Source organism: Spea bombifrons, chromosome 2 (assembly GCF_027358695.1).
Source record: "Spea bombifrons isolate aSpeBom1 chromosome 2, aSpeBom1.2.pri, whole genome shotgun sequence".
Taxonomy (NCBI): Eukaryota; Metazoa; Chordata; class Amphibia; order Anura; family Pelobatidae; genus Spea; species Spea bombifrons.
In genome coordinates this window covers 101,900,889-101,924,427 of record NC_071088.1, presented here as the reverse complement: position 1 = coordinate 101,924,427, position 23,539 = coordinate 101,900,889, and the positions used below count along the sequence as shown (strand labels likewise).

General features: G+C 43.5%; 1 protein-coding gene across 3 annotated transcripts; it reads right to left on the bottom strand.

Annotated features, from left to right (window-relative positions):
* Positions 1–781: 781 nt before the first annotated feature.
* FBXL3 (F-box and leucine rich repeat protein 3) lies at positions 782–14,608 on the bottom strand. 3 transcript variants are annotated; one of them, XM_053455392.1, is made up of 5 exons: positions 14,382–14,608; positions 7,287–7,650; positions 4,077–4,199; positions 2,447–2,618; positions 782–1,773 (listed from the first exon to the last, which is right to left on the bottom strand). In XM_053455392.1, the coding sequence occupies exons 2-5, from the start codon at positions 7,647–7,649 to the stop codon at positions 1,130–1,132; spliced, it is 1,302 nt and encodes a 433-aa protein (XP_053311367.1). In that variant the 5' UTR covers position 7,650; positions 14,382–14,608; the 3' UTR covers positions 782–1,129. The 3 variants fall into 3 exon arrangements, with proteins under 3 accessions (XP_053311367.1, XP_053311366.1, XP_053311365.1); XM_053455391.1 differs by having other exon boundaries at positions 14,445–14,608; XM_053455390.1 differs by lacking the exon at positions 14,382–14,608 and adding an exon at positions 13,203–13,302.
* Positions 14,609–23,539: the final 8,931 nt, after the last annotated feature.

The window sequence follows — 23,539 nt, the reverse complement described above, 5'->3', positions numbered from 1 at the left end:
GGTCAGGAATTGCCCTTTAGAATAAAGCATTATGAAATCATCATATGGAGCCCCTCTTTAGTGCATAAACCCCAATGGAGTTCTCAAGTCTTCTGCAATCATAACTGAAAAAGATCTCATCCCTGTGAACTCTCTAGAGTTGGATAGAAAGCCTCCTACTACGACTCCTTCCTTCAAGGAATCACCTCAAGGACAACGATTCCATGCAAGTACTACTCCTACCGCCACTAGAAGCCTTTAGAGCAGACACTATATAGATAAAATGATCATTGTGTTGTACTAGTTTGCACGCATCATAAGGTCAACACTGGCCAAGCAATCTTTTGTATCTATTTACAACACGAGCAATTTGTATTTGACATAAAAACAGTGTCATTACAGATTAATGGATTAAAGCCAGTGGGGCAGATTTATCTGTACACACACACACACACACTACATAATACAATAAATGTCTGTATCATGAGGATGCTTTAGAATTTCCTTTACCGTTTCTTCAACTGCATTATATCAAGTAGAAGAGTAGAACTTCTGACTATAGCTTGGGACAATAATCCTAAAACTTGCTTGATGGTCTCATTTCACGGCACCTGTCGGACATCACTAGTTGATTTACTGAATAGGTCAGATACAGAGATCGCTGTTCCACCGAGGATGCGAGTTATACAAGCGTTCAGTCCGATGTCCTGTGATGAATTCAAGTTCCCATCAACAAAACGTTTACTTGTTTTTGGGTTTGGAGCAAGAAATATCATTAAACAAAGCATTCAGAAAGAATACGGAAGGAGAAAATAAACTTTATAAAAACAACAATTATGTTTCATGGTTTATAATAAAGCCAAATATTTTACAATGAAAGGAAATCACTTACAAAAAGTGCACCCCAGTTACACCTAGTCTCGTCATTTATTTTTTACACAATATATTTTAACCCAACATAAAATATACAAAACAAAACCCAATGCAGCGTGATGGTCCCCATTGCAATTCTTCATGTATAAATTATCTCCTACATACATTTTCTAAATGAAGCAGTGAACAAAGAAATATAGTAGGTTCTCATGCATTAAATCTGAAAAGGTAAGGTGCTCTTTCAAATAACCAGTGGGTCGAATACCAGTTTTGGTTTCTACCAGGTAGGCATCATATCTGGGAACCAAACTCGGCCAAGGTGCTTTGACACTTCCCAGTGAATCTGCTCCAAATTATATTTCTGATCTGGGATTAAGACTTCCTCCATTATGGAAAGCTGGGAGAGACGGCCACCACACATCTTTACAAACTCAACAAAAGCTGAGCAAGAGACTTCACACTCTCCAAGTCCAATGGCTGTCAGACTCTTGCAACGTTCTGCGATACGAATCAACTCTTCATCGAGAGGCCGGAGTCCATTTGCACACACAACAAGCTCCACCAGCCGAGGACACGTCATTCCAACTCTTCCAAGCACTTCTTTGCTTACGGATCTCCCAAAGTATAGATGCGTAACTGGGGTTTCGTAGCGGAAAAACGGATCGAACTCCTCTTCATAGAGAAAGAAGTACATGACCAGGTTCACTTTAGGAGAATGCTTTATCAAAGCATCCCAGCTGCTTTTCTGAATTGTGTGGAAATGTGTTTGTCCTGGATTCTCGCTCACAACATCAATACGAAGGTGCTCCAACCGGACATGTTTCTCCGAAGATAACGCGAGAAGCAACTCATCGCTCAGCAAATAATAGTTCAAGGCCAACTCCCGCAAACCATGACACTGATCAGCCACACATAGGATACCTAGAACGAGAAGATTAAATCATTATTAAATATAACACTGGCCAAAAACGTTATATTCATAAGATTATAGGCCGTTGCCCTTGACATGAAGAGGGGAGAGTTATGTTACGCACATGATTTGCCTCATAAGGGCTCAATGGTTACAAGGGCCGTACATAACTGGACAGACTGGTATGCACTACCATATCAAGATAATTATGTTGTAAACACTGGCCATATGTTGACATATTTGAAGGGTGTTACATTTAAAAAGAATTCCATTTTAAAGTAGACCAAATTAAAAATCTGAACCCCTGAAACATTGAAAAGTACATTATGTATTAATATGAAGCTGTATAACAGATACTTGCCTCTAAGTAGCTGCTTTTCAAATAGAAAGTTTGAAATAGTTTTAGATTGTAATAAGCCAACCATCTTGCAATACAAACACCTTTTTATGCAACCATATATTTAGGACAGGCACAACCCTAGCTCTGGACTAAGCAGTGCCCACGGCTGCCTCCTCTTGGTCGCTACCACCTATACGGTTCTGCCCATTTGGGATAAGTGGAGCTGGGTACACCTGTGATGATGAGATCAGAAGCCTCCCTTGCAACCTTGTGTAAAAACACGCATTTTCACTAATCTTGGAAAGCAGTTCCTTCAAGTTTTGGAACAATAGAATCAGCCTCACCTGCTGGAGAAACATGCGGGCAACTGCTCATCTTTAGAAGCTTCAACGTGTCGCTGTTGTTTGCCACAAGTACCTTCAAAGATGGGTCATCAACAGGAGTGTCGTCAATTTTGAGCGATGAAAGGGATTTTGAGTTTACAAACACGACCGTAAGAGCAGATATGAAGTGTGACTGCAACAACAACAACAAAAATCAAATCTACTTTTCTTCTGTGTTAGTCCAAGGAAAATATTAAATGGTACAAATTACCGTATTGGCTCGAATATAGTTCGCACTTTTTTCCCCCACTTTAAGTCACTTCCCGGGGGGGGGGGGTTAGGTTGTGTGCCGGCACGGGAGGTTGTCTAAGCGCATCGTGCGGACCATCCGCACGATGCGTTTTACCTCTGCCCCCCCCCCGGACTTACCGGAGCAGACTCCCGGGTGTCTTGCGGGGCCGGCGGGGGACATCTATGCCGGCACCGGAAGTTGTATTGCGTAGATGTCCCCCGCAAGACACCCGGGAGTCTGCTCCGGTAAGTCGGGGGGGGGGGGGGGCAGAGGAGGACAGTGGTAGCATATCTCGGGGAGGGAGGACAGTGGTAGCATATCTCGGGGAGGGAGGACAGTGGTAGCATATCTCGGGGAGGGAGGGAAGAGGAGGACAGTGGTAGCATATCTCGGGGAGGGAGGGAGGAGGAGGACAGTGGCAGCATATCTCGGGGAGGGAGGGAGGAGGAGGACAGTGGTAGCGTATCTCGGGGGGGGGGACAGTGGCAGCATATCTCGGGGAGGGAGGACAGTGGTAGCATATCTCGGGGAGGGAGGGAGGGAGGAGGAGGACAGTGGTAGCATATCTCGGGGAGGGAGGGAGGAGGAGGACAGTGGTAGCATATCTCGGGGAGGGAGGGAGGAGGAGGACAGTGGCAGCATATCTCGGGGAGGGAGGACAGTGACAGCATATCTCGGGGGGGGAGGAGGAGGACAGTGGCAGCGTATCTCAGGGGGGGCAGAGGAGGACAGTGGCAGCATATCTCGGGGGGGACAGTGGTAGCATATCTCGGGGAGGGAGGACAGTGGCAGCATATCTCGGGGGGGACAGTGGCAGCATATCTCGGGGAGGGAGGACAGAGTGGCAGCATGTTTTTTGGTGCTTTTTTAAAGAAAAAAAACTTTTTCTTTAAAAAAGCACCAAATTTTAGGGTGGGGCCTATATACGGGGGCGGCCTATATCCGAGCCAATACGGTAAGTAAGATATTTGTTTTCAAACACACAGAAATAAAGATATTTGGGGGATTTTATAAAACAAAAAAGTTATCTAGTAAAATTACATTTCGATGACACCACTCATAATTTGAGCGCCACAAAGGATGTACAAAGCTTAACACATTTACAGATATAAGCTTTTGAAAAGGCACCTTAAACTTACAACAAATAATAAACGTGTTTTTGAAAATACAAGCTACAAGCATAATTTACAGTTAAGTAATTTTTATGTATTAGAATCTCAAATTATGACTTAAAGCTAATCTGGTTTAACTGCAAATTAAACATACTATAAGAAATACTCAGCATATGTTTCTTCCACGGGACTTCCCCTTTAATATCTGTATAGTCCACAGTACAATATATTTCACGTGTTAGCGTACCTTTGGTAAATCCATGAAGCTTGGTCTAGCAGTGGAAATAAGTCCAAGAGTTTTCAGAGAGCAGTTTACAAGCTGGGACAGGATATCACAAGCAGCTTCTGCTGACTCTTTACTACTATCAACCTGAAAACAAAGAAGAAGGAAGAAGGTTCATCATTGCTTCAAAATAAAATTACATGAAAGATAAGGGGAAATAAAATAGATGGCAGGATTGAGGAGGAATCATTTAACACGGAGTTAAACGAGATTTAGGATACAGCACAGCCGTTCTCAGCGGAGCTCATCTCACAGACACGCACAGCAGCCATGAGCAGTGATGGAGAATAAACATGGTCTTTTAGTTGAAAGCTGGTATTGCAATCTACTTTTTTTGCCACCAATGGAGCTTTTTTTCATAGTGTTCCCTGAGCGCAAGAGGAAAGTATTATCGGGTGAGCAGAGAGGAGGTTGGATGAACGCAAATGTATAAAGGAGGAGAACATGGAAATCACGCTGCTATCATAAGCATTAGAGCGGATGCGACAGCCTGAGTGTCCCTTTAAGAATATGACTATTATCCTGTTGTAAGCAGGGTTCTTCCTATGACAGAGATAAAAAAAAAACAAAAAAACAAAACAACCCTATGTAAACACGAAACAGAACTTGGTGGCAGGTAGAACCGTGCGGCCCACCTAGTCTGCTTGTTTTTTGCGTTAGATTGAGGATAGCCATAAACATTTAAACCAAGTTTAAATATTCTTGCCGCTGCAAATAAGGCCGACAGATACGTCCTAAACGAGAATCTCGTCGCCTTGTACGTCCATAGAGGCATAAAGCGGTTATACTCTCTCACTGTATTAGCCTCTACCACTTCTGCTGGGTGGTTGTTCTACTTATCTTTCACCCCCTTAGTAAACTAAAACACCGTTATATTGCACCTAAGCTTTTGACCTGCTAGATTTAGGTTATGACTGATTGTTCGTTGAAATAAAATTTCCACTCTGTATTTTGTTAAATCATTTAAGTATTTAAAGTTGTGAGTTCTCCATAGCACAAGTGCAGACTGCTTTGTACTATTAAGTAGGGCTGCAACTAACGATTATTTTCATAAATCGATTAGTTGGCCGATTATTTTTTCGATTAATCGGATAAAAAAAAGGAATGTAAATTTTTATTTATTTAAAATAATTTAATAAACAAATTATGTTAAATACAAACAGCAGAATAAAAAAGACTTTGATAAAATGCATTTCTTGTCTTTATTTCCCAAACAGCCAACCCCAATTGATGCACATTTGAGCCCAGGCTTGCCACGCTGCCTCCCACATATGCCATGCTGCCCCCCCACATATGCCACGCTGCCTACCACAGCACTCCACGCTGCCTCCCACATATGCCACTCCACGCTGCCTCCCACATATGCCACGCTGCCTCCCACGTATACCACTCCACGCTGCCTCCCACATATACCACTCCACGCTGCCTCCCACATATGCCACTCCACGCTGCCTCCCACGTATGCCACTCCACGCTGCCTCCCACGTATGCCACTCCACGCTGCCTCCCACGTATGCCACTCCACGCTGCCTCCCACATATACCACTCCACGCTGCCTCCCACATATGCCACTCCACGCTGCCTCCCACATATGCCACTCCACGCTGCCTCCCACATATGCCACTATGCCTGATACGCCTTATACACCACTCCATCCTCCCCAGACATGCCACGCTGCCCTCCCCACATATGCCACTCCACTCTACCCCCAGATATGCCAATACACTCTACCCCCAGATTTGCCACTGTGGCCCCAGATATGCCTTATACACCCAGATACACCCTGATACACCACTCCGTCCTCCCCAGACATGAAACACTGCCCTCCCCACATATGCCTTATATACTGTATATGCCTTATACCCCCAGATATGTCACTCCGTCTTTTCCCAGATATGCCTTATACCCCCCAGATATCTCATAGTCCCCTCATAGAGTCACAGACCTGTTCACAGCACACTGACACCATACTTTTATAAATAAGTACTGGGTTAACCTTCACGGCCCCCAGGATTTAGATTACCCTTAGTTTGCCCCCCCCCCTTTATCTCTAACTGCACCGTAAATTAACTTTATTAAATTAACCCTCAGTCCTCATTAAATTAACCCTAAACACCCAATTAACCATAACTACCGCTAAATGAACTCTAAATGCCCCATCAAAACATTACCCTAAATTAGCCCTAAACACCCCATTAACCATAACTGCCCCTAAATTAACCCTAAACACCCCATTAACCACAGCATCCCCTAAACTAACCCTAAAGACCCCATCAACCACAACAGCCCCTAAATTAACCCTAAACACACCATTAACCACAACTGCCCCTAAATTAACCCCCACCTCCCCAAACTTTCAGCAGCCCAAATATTAATTTTATACTTACAGTTAGATGAGTGTCACAGCCATGTGGTTCTGGCCTTCTGGGAGAAGGAAGGGGGCGGGGCCAGTTGTCACAGTGATTACAGGGAGGGACTGGTAAGTAGGAGCTGCTGCTGTGAGTCAGACTAAACTATTATATAATGAGGGGTATTTTTCAGAGCGTTTGCTCTGAAAAAACCCTCATTTTATAAATCGATAAAAATCGATTCAACTAATCGATAATGAAATTCGTTGGCAACGATTTTCATTATCGATTAGTTGTTGCAGCCCTACTATTAAGTACTAGAAAAGTGGCTGTAGATGACAGACCCTACTGAAACCTCTCTGTTGAGACGTACGGTAATCAGAAATGCAGGGCAACTGAAACCGTTTCGCCCTCTAAAATAAAAAATGAATTAAAAATTAGTAATTAAATGGACTCCTGTAATGTCACCATAACATCATAAGGGGCAACACTGAGGTCCCTGAGAGATCCCTGACGTCTTCTTAAGACGTTAAGGGGAGATCCAGGCCAAAAAAAGTCTAAAAATTAAAATGAAATAAAAGCAAAACATTAAAAAATATATTTCAGATCTCCTCAAACTTTTATGAAATTAATCAAAACTCTACAAATGCCAGCTACCCTCCACTTTGTTAGCAAAAAGTGCATTTTTACTAACAGTCAAATGGCAGGTCATTTCAGAGAAGAAAAACAAAACTGTTGAGATGAGATGCCCCTTGACTCATGATACTTCCAACTGCTACTGTGGCAAAAAAACACTTGACGTTTATTCTATACAGTACCCACTCACCTTAAAGCTGACATATTGTAAATGATTTGAGTGCCTCTTAATGATCTGCTTGATCAGATCTGGATGTGTTGCCTTCAGGTAAGATGTAGCTGGTTGGTTGAGTTCGAATTCAAAACATCTCCACAGGTCAGGCATGTGAAAAACATGATTCCAGTTTCGGCAGACTTGTGAGGCATGTGCACGGTCCAACAGCGGTAAATACTGAAAAATCTGCAGTATTATATCTGGAAGCAGATTGCCCCAGTCATGCATTTTGGGTAAATCAGCAAATTTATCTGTTTTCTTCTGCTTTTTTGAACGTTCCTCCAGCTGTCCTCCAGAAAAACCAATGCTGGCCTCGCTGGCCTTTCGTCCCTTCTTCATCCTGCAAACAAAATAATAAGACATTTAAAAGTAAGGCCAGAAACGTTATAATGACTTGTATAGCAAACAGCCAGGACGTTACTACGGGACGCAATAGGACAGCGTGGCTTTCAGTTCTGGAGATATAAAAAAAAAAAAAAAAAAAAAAAACACACCTTACAGTAACACACACAAGCTATAACGCTATATGCGGACGTTCATGCCAATGCTATACTGTAACAAACAGCACAACACTATACGTTTAAAATGACACTAACACAATGGCACTACAGTACAGTAGACATACTGACTCTGGCACTATAGCACGCACACATACACTACTCCCCCACTCAGCCGCGCCGCTCCCTATCTGCTGCCATCGTGGATCAGTCACCCTGTTCATTTCACGGCACCCACTACACCACATCCCATAGGAAAGCATAGGTTGCTGGATTCATGATGGTTTCTGGCCGCCAAGGCAACTGTATGCGGGGGGGGGGTTATAGTACTGTATGCAGCGCTGGGGGGCGTTATAGTACTGTATGCAGTGCTGGGGGGGTTATAGTACTGCATGCAGAGCTGGGGGGGGTTATAGTACTGTATGCAGTGCCGGGGGGGGGGGGTTTATAGTACTGTATGCAGCACTGGGGGGTATATTACTGTATATAGCCATACCTGAACAGTCACTGCATGAAGATAATATTTGGGATTTTATAAATGACGATAGCGAAAAAAGATAAAAAGTATTCATATATACTGTATAACAAAACAGACTTGGATGCCCAGCACATTCACTGGCAGACATATGACATCACAACTGATAATGTGACAGAAGGATTCTGTGACATTTCATGTATTCAGGTGATGAACGTTGCCATTACTCTCAAACCTTTAGAGGATTAGGTCAGCTTTCTCAATCCCTGAGATTTTGTGTTGAAGTTTTGTTTCATTGAGCAACAAAAATATGAAACGCACAAAAAAGAAGTTTAAAAAGACTTCAATGGAGAAAACTGATAAGAAAAGGAGAGAAGCAGCGGTGGAGCGACAGAGAAAGGGTGACCACGGGGCTGAGAAAGACCTATGGCTGATGGAGCTGGACCAACTTCCCCCTGTAAGCCAAATGCCCCTTGGAGGTAACCCAGAGATGCTAAAACAGGCCACAGAAAACCATAGTAAACACCTAGGACAGGGCGCTGGGACATCATGCGCTAATGTGGACTGTGGCAAGAAAAGAAAACGAAAGGAGAGCAAGAAGCAGGTGAAGAACCAGGCCAAGAAGGCGAGGAAAGAAAGTAAAGGCAGGGACAGAAAGCGTAAACGAGACAAAACGGAGGGACATGGTGATACGAAGAAGAGGAGAGATGAGACCAGTTCCCAACCATCTAAATCTGACATTCCTTTGGAGCGCCTTCTGTTCCATGGCCTGTTGGGAAAGGGCGGCTTCGGCAAAGTCATGCTGGCTACCGACACCATCAGCAAAAAGTTCTTGGCCGTTAAAATAATCAAGAAGAAGCAACTTCTTGAGGAGGACAGGAGCAGCACTATGGTGGAGAGGCGCGTGTTGGAAGCGGCAGTGGGGAGCCCATTCCTGACCCACATGCATGCCGCTTTCCAGACAGAGGACTCCCTGTTCTTTGCCATGCAGTTCCTAAATGGAGGAGACCTGGATAAGCTTCTTGCTACTTTTGGCAGACTTGACCCCAACATCACCACGTTCTTCGCTGCCGAACTAGTCTGCGGTTTGCGGTATCTCCATAGCAAGGGCATCGTCCATCGGGATTTGAAGCCAGAGAATGTGCTGTTGGACAACGAGGGTCACCTTAAGATAGCAGATTTTGGTCTGGCTGTGGAGAACATGTTCGGAGAGCAGACGGCTGATGGTTTGGCTGGGACCCTGGGATACATAGCCCCGGAAATGTACCGAGGTAAGAGGTATAATGCCTCTATAGACTGGTGGGCCTACGGGGTTATATTGTATGAGATGGCCACGGGAGACATACCATTCTACGGCGGGACAGACATTAAAGAGGTGGCCAGATCGGTCATCAAGGACACACCGCTGTACCCTGACCATCTCAGCCCTGAGACCACAGACCTCATAAAGAAGATGCTGTGCAAGAAACCCTCCAAGAGGCTGAAAGAAGCTGCCACCATCCACTTCCATCCCTTCTTTCAGTTTATTGATTGGGGAGACCTTGAGGCAGGAAGAGTAGCTCCTCCATTCTTCTTCCTCCCACCATCTCCGGAGAGCTTGATGCTGGCATTGAGATCGGAGAAAGGGTTTTTACCTCCTGAGGACCTGGGGACCCCCATTAACCCTGAAGATCAGAAATTGTTCCATGGGTTTTCCTTCACGGGTGCACAATGGAACAATTCAACATCTTCTCGGCAGGAACCATGCAGTAGGTCTGCTTTCAACTTGTGGGAGAACATACTACCTTCCATCCCACCGCTACAGCAAGACCAACTGCTGTACCCTGGCATCCCACCGCTACAGCAAGACCAACTGCTGTACCCTGGTATCCCACCGCTACAGCAAGACCAACTGCTGTACCCTGGCATCCCGCCGGTACAAGACCAACTGCTGTACCCTGACATCCCACCGGTACAAGACCAACTGCTGTACCCTGGCATCGCACCGGTACAAGACCCACTGCTGTACCCTGGCATCGCGCCGGTACAAGACCCACTGCTGTACCCTGGCATCGTGCCGGTACAAGACCCACTGCTGTACCCTGGCATCGCGCCGGTACAAGACCCACCGCTGTACCCTGGCATCGTGCCGGTACAAGACCAACCACTGTACCCTGGCATTGCGCCGGTACAACAAGACTAACCGCTGTACCCTGGCATTGCGCAGGTACAACAAGACTAACCACTGTACCCTGGCATCTCGCCGGTACAAGACAAACCGCTGTACCCTGGCATCACGCCGGTACAAGACAAACCGCTGTACCCTGGCATCGCGCCGGTACAAGACAAACCGCTGTACCCTGGCATTGTGCCGGTACAAGACAAACCGCTGTACCCCGGCATCCCGCCGGTACAACAAGACTAACTGCTGTACCCTGGCATCCCGCCGGTACAAGACAAACCACTGTACCCTGGCATTGCGCCGGTACAAGACAAACTGCTGTACCCTGGCATTGCGCCGGTACAAGACAAACTGCTGTACCCTGGCATTGCGCCGGTACAAGACAAACCGCTGTACCCTGGCATTGCGCCGGTACAAGACAAACCGCTGTACCCCGGCATCCCGCCGGTACAACAAGACTAACCGCTGTACCCTGGCATCCCGCCGGTACAAGACAAACCGCTGTACCCTGGCATCCCGCCGGTACAAGACAAACCGCTGTACCCTGGCATTGCGGTGCAGGAACCGTTACAGGAAGGCCTCCTGTGGACTCAGACTGATCTGCTTTACTATTTGCTCTGATAAGGAGAGCCTCCTCCTGTATGCCAGAGCCAGCAAATACCGGTTCACAGAAAAATAAATCTTTTTAAAAAATCTCAAAACCTTTGCTTCTTTAGTAATATTCTGTTTCTAGATAAGCATGTCCTCCTGGTCGTAACATAATGTGCATGTTTTTTTTATTCTGCTGTTTTTTTTTTAAACATTCTGTTTGTTTATTACATTATTTTAAATAAATGAAATATTTACATTTATTTTTTATCCGATTAATCGGGCAACTAATAGATTATGAAAATAATTGTTAGTTGCAGCCCTACTTCTGTCCATATGCTTGAGTACCCCCACCCCCATGCATTCACACAATGTAAAGAAAATGCATTAAGTTGCATATGATAGCCGGGTTGTCCTTTTAAAGCCGGGTCTTACAGAAAAATAAGTAGGTTAATGAAAACAGACTAACATTTACGATTGCCAATAAAAGGTAAGCTCCCGGGTCACTTTACACGTTGTGCCATTACACCTCCAGTTTATTTATGACAGTGTTAAGTTGTTTTCCCCCAATGCAAGACAACTTTATAAATAAAGTATATTAATCAGGAATCCAATGCAACTTGATATACGAGCACATGGCCGTACAATTTATACAGCTCTAAAACTCAGCCACATGTTGATCCACCAGAGTATATCTGTAAAGATTATAGAAACCTAATGGGGAGGTATTGTTTATTCAGTAAAAGCATCTATAAAAGTTGCCAAGCAGTGAATGAAGCATTTCCAGATCATCAAGCGCCCCCCCGATTTCTTATTTATCAATGCAATAGGATTATATAAGGATTTATACGTGGGAGCTGTGATATCCTAAAATAATTATAATTAGGATAAATATCCTAAAATAAACTAGTCTATTGACACAAATCTTTGGCATTCTCTTCACTTCATGGCATCTGGCTACACCGGCCCAGGAGCTCCGGCTAATACACAGGCGACGGCGAATGGCTCACCGGCATTAGCACTGCCTCGATCTACAGAAGGGTGTCAGGGAGAACCATAAAAGCCCCACGCCGTGCATCACAAGTCAATGCCAACAACAAGTGCAAGACCAGCCAGCGAGCCCTGGTTTCGTTTAGTTCCAAAGCACATAACAGGTAGTTATCAGATGACGCAAGGCAGCAAGAATCAGCGCCTCGTACTGTTTAGCAATAATAAAAAGCAGGAAGTTATTGAACCCACACCCAAAACACACGTTGTTAGCCATCAACACACAACATACCAGGCTTACAGCAGATCTGTACATATCATGTATTAAAGACACTGACAAGACCTGCCCTAACACTAGGTAATAACAGGCGCCACATACAGATTAGGTAAGGGGGTAAAGTTTGCGAGCAGGGCTCTTTTTATCTTACTCTGTCACTTATACTTTTGTCAGACCCCTTGAAGCTCTGCATTAATTGGTTACGCGATATAAAAAAAAGATAATAATAATGCTGGCTCCGCCAGATGCTGCTGCTGCCCTTCTCAGCTTCCATGAGGGCAACAAGGAATATTCTCCAAAGCGCTATCCACCAATTCCTCAGCATCTTCTGCAGCCTCTGGAGACACGACAGCCGGATTCATGATGCTATTAATGCGTTCCTGTGACCGGAGACGCCGACATACACCCGTTCCTCCTAAATCTGAATCCATGTATACGGTCGGAAGGTAAGACTGTGGAGCAAGGCTGAAGTACCAACTATTTCAGTCATTTCACTGCAGTCCAGAATGGATTAGAGCAGCAGTGCCGCCATTAGTAAAGAATCGTACATTAAAAAGGCTTTGAGCTTCTACATGGATTTTGCGCCGACGTGTCTATCAAACAGTTACTGCTTCATGTAAGAAGGAACTCCTCCATCCACTTCTTTATACAGATGAATGCAAACCAACAGATATAATACACACTCAATCCACACAAGGTATACGAGATCCTGCTTACCAACATCCATCCGAAAAGCAGAACCCTTAACCATGATACGCAGATAGGGAATAAAGACTATGAGTAACTGGAGAATCATCGCAGGTATCAGCATAGTCGCTTTTAGATTCGGCATGAAGAAAAGCATTACCTCGCAGCATGAATAAATCAATAATAGAAATGAATAAATCAATACATTTAAATCAGTTACCTTACATAATAAATGAATAAACCAACAACTGCTCCCATCTTCCCCGCTGATTCACTGTCTTTAGTTGTTGCTCTATGGCTCTATTTTGTGGGTCTGGTATTAGACGTGTTCATTTTTTGCTGGAAAACGCATTTACGCACAAACACAAATACATCATAGGAATGCCAAAACCCAGAAGAGACTTAAAAATATGGTTTGATGGCACAGAGCAGGCATATGGAAATAAGATTTATGGAACTTGCTAAAGCTCTGCAGTAGTGAAGGGTCATATATATATATATATATGTATGTGCGTGTGTGTGCGTGTGTCAGTCGGGAAGTGTCAATGTGTGTCTCTCAGTCGAGAAGTGTCAGTGTCAGGGTGTGTGTGTGTGTGTGTCTCTCAGTCGGGAAGTGTCAGTGTGTGTCTCAGTCGGGAAGTGTCAGTGTGTGTATGTCTCTCAGTCGGGAAGTGTCAGTGTGTGTCTCAGTCGGGAAGTGTCAGTGTGTGTATGTCTCTCAGTCGGGAAGTGTCAGTGTGTGTGTGTCAGGAGGGACGTGTCAGTGTGTGTGGGTGTCAGTTGGGACGTGTCAGTTGGGACATATCAGTGTGTGTGTCAGTCGGGAAGGGTCAGTGTGTGTGTGAGTGTTATTGGCATTTCCCTGAAACGGAATAAAAGTCTGCAATTCAAGTAAATGATTGAAATGAGTTGGGCCTCCATAATGTACATTGAAGTGAACGGGCTGAGAGACAGCCTTCCTTCACTGAATGAACCCAACGAGCGAATCACCATCGCAACCTAAAGCAGTAATCCGCCGTTATCAGCAGCCATCCGATACGCTGCAGCAAATTAACCTGTCCTGTGCCAGTTTCAGAATTACACCCCTATATATAATCCATGTCTGTGTGTAAGAAACAGCCCAAAATAAAGTTTTTGTTTTTAAATCACCTCACACCAAAAAGATGGCCGCGATCAGCATCAGGAACACCGCTAAACTTCACTGAGCCAACGAACGGGACAGTCCATGTGCTGCCTGTATACTAACCAACACTCCCGTGCATTTCCAGTCCTGGCAATAAACACACGCGCAGGGAAGCCAGTCTTAGTCAAGTCCGTTCTAGCACTGTTTTTATTGGATTTAATAGGCACACAAGTCACGGTACACCGGGTAATAAACACATTCAGGGACGATACGCACTGCTGTATCTGCTGTGGTCGGTAGTTATTACCCCTCCCCTTCACACGATGCGGGGCTCGGTACCTGCTGTCGGTGACGCTGGCGCTCTGGGTGTCCGCTTCCCTCGGGTTTGCTGCTTATTTCGGTGTCGTTATCACATTAGCCCGGAACCGCACTATCCTCGTTTAGCTCCCGCTCACAGCGCAGCCCTCCCCCGGTACTCATTAGACAGCCAGGCCCGGGCCGCACAAACACTCCCGGGGTCAGGCACAACAGCACCGTAACGACACCACGGAGCTAGCACTGCCCGGTACACGCACGGTGACACGACAAGCCAGAGACGCGGTGCTGGCAGAAGTATGGCGGTTGTTGTTAATCCAGCCAGACGCTGACAACCTGTTATTATTGTCCCGTCTATTAAGATGGCGACGGTGAGGCGCGCTCCCTCCTCCGCTCTGTCACGAGTTGGCAGCGGGCGCGCGCAGTGACTAGGCAGGTAGTGATGGGAAGTTCGGATCATTAAAGTGAATCGGATCATTTCGATTCGTTCACTGAAATGATCCGATTCATGATCCGGATCTTCGGATCACTCAGTGTGCCTGCACGGAGTTACTGTTTTCCAGTAACTCCGTGCAGGCACACTAACGATTGGCCCCGCCCCTTTCATTATGAATCCTCCCCCCTGCCTCCAGTGATGTCAATGAAGGCAGAGAGTCGTTCAAAGATTCGCATCTTACAGGGATCCGAATCTTACAGTGATCCGGATCACTGTAAGATCCGGATCATTGTAAGATCCGGATCATTGTAAGATCCGGATCATTGTAAGATCCGGATCTTTGAACGACTCTCTGCCTTCATTGGCATTCTAATCATTCAGAGAAAATCACCATACTGTTATAAATAATACATTAATAATCACTGCCCCCAGGATTTACATTCCCCTTTACCTGCAACTGCACCTTAAGCTAACTTTATTAAATTAATTAAATTAACCCTCACCATTAAATTAACCCTAAACACCCCATCAACCATGACTGCCCCCTAAAATTAACCCTTAACACCCCATCAACCATGACTGCCCCTAAAATTAACCCTTAACACCCCATTAAGCATAACTGCCCCCAAATTAATCCTAAACACCCCATTAAGCATAACTGCCCCCAAATTAACCCTAAACACCTCATTAAGCATAAATGCCCCTAAATTAACACTAAAGACCCCATTAAGCATAACTGCCCCCAAATTAACCCTAAACACCTCATTAAGCATAACTGCCCCTAAATTAACACTAAAGACCCATTAAGCATAACTACCCCCAAATTAACCCTAAACACCTCATTAAGCATAACTGCCCCTAAATTAACACTAAAGACCCCATTAAGCATAACTGCCCCCAAATTAACCCTAAACACCTCATTAAGCATAACTGCCCCTAAATTAACACTAAAGACCCCATTAAGCATAACTGCCCCTAAATTATCCCTAAACACCCCATTAAGCATAACTGCCCCTAAATTAACACTAAAGACCCCATCAACCATACCAATTTATTAGGTAATTTATCTGGAGTACATGCAATTAATTTAGGGGCAGTTATGGTTAATGGAGTATTTAGGGTTAATTTCAGGGGCCGTTATGGTTAATGGGGTCTTTAGGGTTAATTTCAGGGGCCGTTATGGTTAATGGGATCTTTACGGTTAATTTCAGGGGCAGTTATGGTTGATGGGGTATAAGGGTTAATTTTATGCTGATGACTGAGGGTTAATTTAATTAATTTAATAAAGTTAACTGTAGGTGCAGTTATAGGTAAAGGGGGGCAAACTCAGGGGAATCTAAATCCTGGGGGCAGTGTGAACATTATTAATGTATTTATTTATAAAAGTATGGTATCAGTAATATTCTCTGAATGATTCGAATCTCTGTAAGATTCGGATCCTTGTAAGATCCGGATCCCTGTAAGATTCGAATCATTCGACTCTTCGGATCATTCGACTCTTCGGATCATTCGAGTCATCGTTCCTGTGTGAATTAATGAGCTGTAACCTGACCCCAGAGTCTGTGTCTGAGTGCTCTGCAGATGACTCACAGCTCTAGGATCAGGTTACAGCTGCATGATTCACAGACTGAGCCGCTACAAATGAATCGTTCAGTCTAGTGAACCGATTCATCCGGATCACTAAAAAGAACCGGATCAAATGAACGATTCGTTCATGATCCGGACATCACTATAGGCAGGGCATGTTCTGTAATCGCTGTGTACAATGTCACAACAAATGTACCCAACCGGGAACCGGCCCCAATACCCCTCCTCATGGCTAGCTGGCATTCCCCTGGGAGACTTACCGGGAAAAAGGGTTCTCATCTGTGCTGCAATACCGCCTACTGGCTCCAAATGTTTTTTCTGGTATTTTAGGTAAAGCTGTGAAAACCATGATGCAAACAGAAAAAAATCATATGAAAACCTCAAAAAGATGGCCCTGGGCCAGTGATCAGCACAGAAACCTTGAGTTTTTTCTACTCTTCTAGCTAAATTAATTTAAAAAAAAATAAAAGCATAGGAGTAAAATGTAAATCAAGAAAAGAAAGCATCTTTTATAATTTGTCTCAACTTTAATTTGAACAACTTTTTGCGTCTTCCTGGAGCAAATTAAGCAAATCACTCAGCACACCTATCAGACCAGAATACGCTTTCTTAAATTGCTCAAGGGCAGAATCTATTAAGTGCCATGAAAAGAAAAAAAAAATCAATGAAATACAACAGAACTGAGTGTACAGACAGTAACTGCCTATTGTAAACACTGAATGCTTTTCCAGTAAAGCAAAAATCTGAATACTCTCATTTTTTAACAGTGAATCACCATGGATATTGTATTTTTTTGGGGCGCTCCAAATGAGTTATTCGTTATCATTACTCTCCTTTAAACTAGTACTATTTTTACTATGAGTTAGGTCTTTCCAGCATTAAAAACTTCAAATCTTATTTGGTTCTTTGGTGTTCTTTTATATTTCAGATAACCTTACCAAAAGCCATAGGTAGCTCCTTTTGCGCCTGAGGCAAGAATGGAAAATTGTGCTCCCCAGCTATTTTTTATAGACGCCTGCCCATAAACATACATATACACATATACTGCCCTTACGCACCCTTGCCTTTACACATACCTGCCCATAAACACGCATACACACATACACTGCCCTTACACATGACTGCCCTGGACTACCTTCACACATACCTGCCCATTAACACACATATACACATATACTGCCCTTACACACACCTGCCCATAAACACACATATACACATACACTGCCTTTACACACACCTGCCCATGAATACACATATCCACCTTCCATCCTCTATCCAATTTTGGAAGCGCAAGGTCTGATCAGGTTTAATTTGTATGATGTTGCTGCCCATTGAGGTAAAATGAAGAGTGCCTATAGCATCCAGCCATTCCAGCTGTGAAAATACAGGGTCCTGGCATGTGACGATGATACAACCCTGGTGGTTTGCAATGCCGCCACCAGTGGGAGTTCCACCCTTGATATTTTTGAGCCTTGCCAGCGAGATTAGATGTTTCATTTGAAGACATGTCTCTACCTATTAAATCAGTACTTGCCTAGACAAATGATTCATATCCCTGCCAAGAACTGCTCCAGCATGGTAACTAAATATATTGTTTAATCTAAAAAAAATCCATTACATTTGAAGCACCAGGATGCATGGAATATTACAGATGTTTGTGGTCATTCCAGTATGGGCCATTCCAGCCTTTCCACAAATCTGGTTTCGTTATAGCTTCTCTTATACTTTTGGGGGCACAATCACCTACTGTAATAGGGGGCCATCTACTTTTTATGGAAAGGTACACCAAAAATCAACCCATTCTGACCAGTGCATGTAAAATGCTGCCCTGCGCGATGTAGCATACATAAACTCAGGCAAGGGAATCTGTTTTTCCGTTATACATCCCACATACTGCAGGGAAGGCCAATTTCTAAATATGTTTTTATATTTCAATGGGGGTTCTACAGAGCATGTGCACAAGCTTTTCTTCCTGTTAGCGATTCTGGTTTCTTTGGGTATAATAATTTAATTAAAACATATATTCTTGTAATGCAAAATCTTACTGTAAACCATTGTTTTTCCCTTAAATATGTGTAAACATTTATTCCTAAAAACAGGAAACATTAACTATGTTAAGAGAATGTGTAATTATGTGTGGCAGTGGGTACATGTTAGTTAATGGGGGAGGTAAAGGAGCCGATGGGGCCACTTGGCTTTATCTGCCCCCTGGGCCAGAAGATCCCAGCCCTCTCCTGAGCTTTTCACATGGAAACATTATGCAAATGTCTGTTTAGGTAGTTCTTTTTTGCATTCTCATGATTCATTTTAATTATATTTCTGTCTGAAAGCTGTGATTTCATGTAGGTGTGTAGCCAAGGGAATTTGTTTTCATTATATTAAATATAATAATATTACAATATATATTTTTAAATAAATATAGGCCTGGGTCATCGATTTCTTATGCTCATGGAAAATTGTGTTGATTTTCTACCAGTTCAGGGCACAAATGAAAAATGACTGTTCTAATTCATATCTTTTACTTAGGGCTTAAAATATTTATATTTGCCTGGGTGGAGCTTTACTGCTCTACTTTTGTATTACAATGCTGTAAGTTCCATTTCATTTTAGATTGAAAAGGAACACATTATTTGACCGACGATAAGAGCTGTTTAATCCAATACACCTGCCTGTTTTTACTACCTACTATAAGACTTTAAATCGTACTTGGTCCTTGGCCTGGCCTTCTGTTTAGAAAATGTCCACCATCGCTTTATACGATAAAACTCTACCACTTCTGCTGTAGTCTATTTCACATCATGTTAAACCGAACAAATGCCTTCTTTCTATTCCTATCACCAAACAAGTGTTGAAACCTCTGGCAAAATTTCCTCCACAACAAAGTCACATGTCTGGCGTAAATCACTTTTGACATTGAGTCTGTATAATTGTAGGGTTCTTTTTATTTTATAAAGCAAATAAGTGCCTATGAACACCAAGTTTTAGCCAGAGTGGCATTGTTTTTTTCTCTGATCCCACAGTCTAAAGGTGAAGGGGCAAAATCCTTGAGCCACGCAAACTGGAAAAGAGATTTGAGTACTTTTAGAAGCTTCCACTGTAATGCAATTCAGTTTGCCATCTTAATGTCATTTCTTGTTAGTTAAAGAAGGAAACAATGGTGTCTTATTAAAGGAACAGCGAGTGATCACAATGCCAAGCGTCGAATCAAGTGGTGTAAAACACGCCGCCACTGGACTCAGGAGCAGTGGAAACGTGTTCCGTGGGGTGACGAATTATGCTACTCTTATGGGCGAGTCTGGGTTTGGCAGATGCCAGAACATTACCTGCCTCACTGCATTCTACCAAGTTCTGTGGAGGAAGAATAATGGTATGGGGCTGTTTATCAGGGGTTGGGTCCCTTACTTCTAGTGAAGGGAAATCTTAAGGCTTCAGCATACCAAGATATTGGGGATAATATGCTTCCAACTTCATGGGAGCACTTTGGGGCAGGCCCTTTTCAATTCCAGCATTACAGGCTTGGATGAGTTTGGTGTGGAAGAACTTGACTGGCCCACACAGAGCCCTGATCTCAACCCCATCAATAACCTTTGGGATCAACTGGAACAGAGATTACAAGCCAGGCCTTCTCATTCATCATCAGTGCCTAACCTCACAAATGCTCTACTGGATGCGGCAAAAATCTTCTGTGGCAAAAATTCCCACGGAAACACTCCAAAATCTTGTGGAAAGCCTTCTCAGAAGAGTGGAAGCTGTTATAACTGCAAAGGGGGGACCGACTACATATTAATGTCTATGTATTTAGAACGGGATGTCAGAAAAGTCCCTGTTGGTGTAATGGTCAGGTGTCCCATATATCCCTGGGATATATAGTGCATATGGAGGAAGGGACTTCCTTAATATTGCCATAAAGAATCAACCGAAAACATGACTAACAACTATGGCAGCCTTCAGGTCCGAAAATAAAGCAGTTTCCTAGAACAATAGGAGATAAAACCAGGTTTTTACCAATGCCAACCTATGTTACTGTACGCAGCGCCATATTTTATGCTCAAGGTTTTTAACTCATTGAATTTCCCTTTTAACCTGTAGTTAATGGACATTCCACCAACTGCTTTGGTACATAATAAGAACTTGGTTTAATGAATGAGAAAAAAGCTTTACTTGTTGACAGCACTTTGCCAGTGTTTTTATTTATTTACATAGGAGTTCCCTTGGTTAAAAGCCAGCGTTATAAATTTGAGTCTCAGGTGTGATAGCCAGCATTAAGAAGGGTGTGTTAAGGGTGTACCTTGTGCTTCCCGCTGCTTAATTAAAGACATTTAACCTCTTTCCTGCTGGTTGTTTTCAGAGGTAAGCAGCGACTGTTACATGGCTGGTTGGTCTTGGAGGAATGAAATCAATCGGGCACTTTCTATTCATGCGTCCATGTGCCCCCAGACCACCGGAAACTCTTGGGCGAGCCAAGCTGGCTGGCAGTGAGTATACCATAGGTGCACACTGGTAAACCAAGGTGCTGCCAGGCACACAGTGCAAACGCATAGAAGGGGTTTCCGACAGGAGAATAAATTAGAGACACTCTCATATTACACATTAAAGTCATCTCTAGCTCCTTGCTCCAAGTATCCATATTAATAGACAATTCATAATTTAACAATGTACTGCACATGTTGCTAACGGGTATCTGTACAGCTGTTTAACTGCATAACCTAGAATTGTATGTGATCTGTTACCTGTGAAAATCTGCAGGAGATTGTGGGTGATATGATTCAACAAAAGATGATGGATTCCCCCTTTTTAATGACTGCTCCAAAATAATCACGGAATAAAGTACAGAGAACCATTTGTCACCTATGTCCCTTTTTAAAGAACATATACACTCACTGACCACTTTATTAGGTACACCTGTTCAATTGCTTGTTAACACAAATAGCCAATCACATGGTAGCAACTCAATGCATTTAGGCATGAAGACGTGGCAAAGACAGAACGGGAAAGAACGGGGACTTAAGTGACTTTGAATGTGACATGGTTGTTGGTGCGAGATGGGCTGGTTTGAGTATTTCAGAGACTGTTGATCTACTGTGATTTTCACGCACAACCATCTCTAGGGTTTACAGAGAATGGTCCAAGAGAGGGAAAATATTCAGTGAGCGGCAGTTGTGCGGATGAAAATGTCTTGTTGATGTCATAGGAGAATGTGCAGACTGGTTCAAGATGACAGAGAGGCAACAGTAACTCAAATAACGACCAAGGAAGACCACACCGGGTGTCACTCCTGTCAGCTAAGGACAGGAAACCGAGGCTACAATTTGCACAGGCTCACCAAAAGAGGACAATGGAAGACTCGAAGAACGTTGCCTGGTCTGATGAGTCTCGATTCCAGCTGCTACATTCAGATGGCAGAGTCAAGCTTTGGCATAAAACAGGAAAGCATGGCTCCATCCTGCCTTTTATCTACGGTTCAGGCTGCTACTGGTGTAATGGTGTGGGGGACATTTTCTTGGCACACTTTGGGCCCTTAGGTACCAATTGAATGCTTCCAGCACCTTGTACAAAGTATGCCACGAAGAATGAAGGCAAAAGGGGGTACTAGCAAGGTGTACCTAATAAAGTAGCCAGTGAGAATGTTCCAGCTCTGACATGATTTAACTTACTTAGGAATGTAAAATGTTCAAAAAATACTTTAACAAAAAACAGCATGAGTTTGTGTTGGATGTTAGGTACACAATTACCATTAAAGTGGTTAAAGAAACAAGCGGAGACTCTGTGCTCTAATTTCAGTTACCCTGCTGTATCTTCTATAATCTTTTACCGTCTCTAGGCTTCTCCATACCTGCCTATGGAGAGCTAATGCTTATTTTCTGCCAAGCTGCCAGCTGAGGTCCATCCATGACTTAAAAGTACGCATTTACAGCAATGCCATGTTAGGCTTCATATGATTTTGCAAGGCTTGAATTATGCATACAGGCTATACTGTTTCTCTACACAAAAGCACATGCATTACCATGTTGGGTACTATGCTGCCATGATTTAGTATATTTATAGCAGTAGAACTTAGGCTTTTCTTTTTGGTCTCCATGGCTAGAATTCCTGAAGTTCAGCCCAGGCCATAGGACACATCTAATGGAGAGATGTCCCATCTAGTTGACTGCCCCCCAAAATATGGACACATCTTTCACTCTAAGGCATGTTTTTGTTGAACCAGGAACCGATGATCTTGTTTCCAGGAGGTTTATTTCTGCAAATTCATAAATTATATGATCACATGAGCTTACCATGATATAGTGACCACATTGGCCATTCCTTTAAATGAGATTTTCCCTTTTCACTTTGCTAAGCAGTGCATTATGTTCTATGCTCAAATATGCTGAATGTACTCTGTATGACCGCAAGTATGTGGACACCACTACTAATTATTGAATTTAGATGTTAGCAGTGGGTGTGGCATTAACAAGTGTATATAATCAAGCAAAGGCAGCCATCTCCATAGGCAAACATTGGCAGTAAAATGGGTCATATTGAAGAGTTTGTTGACTTTAAACATGGCTTCATCACGTTTCTAAAATGGAACCGTTGAGGAATAACAGCACAGGTATGAAGCAGTAGACCACACACACGAAGCATGTAGCCAATTAAAAAATAAAATAAAAACAGAAATTGCCAGCGATCAGTAGAATCACCAATTACTACACAAGCACAGTGCATCAAGAGCTTCATGAAATGGGTTTCAGTGGCTGAGCAGCTGCATGCAAGCCGAAGAATGCTATGTGTAATGCCAAAACATTGGCTAGGATAGTTTAAAGCACACTGCCACACTGGATAATGGAGCAGTGGAAATGTTCTCTGGAGTAATGAATCTTGCTTCGCTATTCTGATGGAAAAATCTGTGCTTTGGGTTAGGCCCCTTAGTGCCAGGAAAGTGTAATGGTAAAGCTATAGCACACAAACATTTTAGACAACTACATGCTTCCAACTTTGTAGCACCAGTTTGGGGAAGGACCCTTCAAGTTCCAGCATGACTGTACCCCTGTGCACAAAGCAAGGTCCATAAACACATGGTTTCATGAACTTGGTGTGGAGGAACTTTTGGTCATAT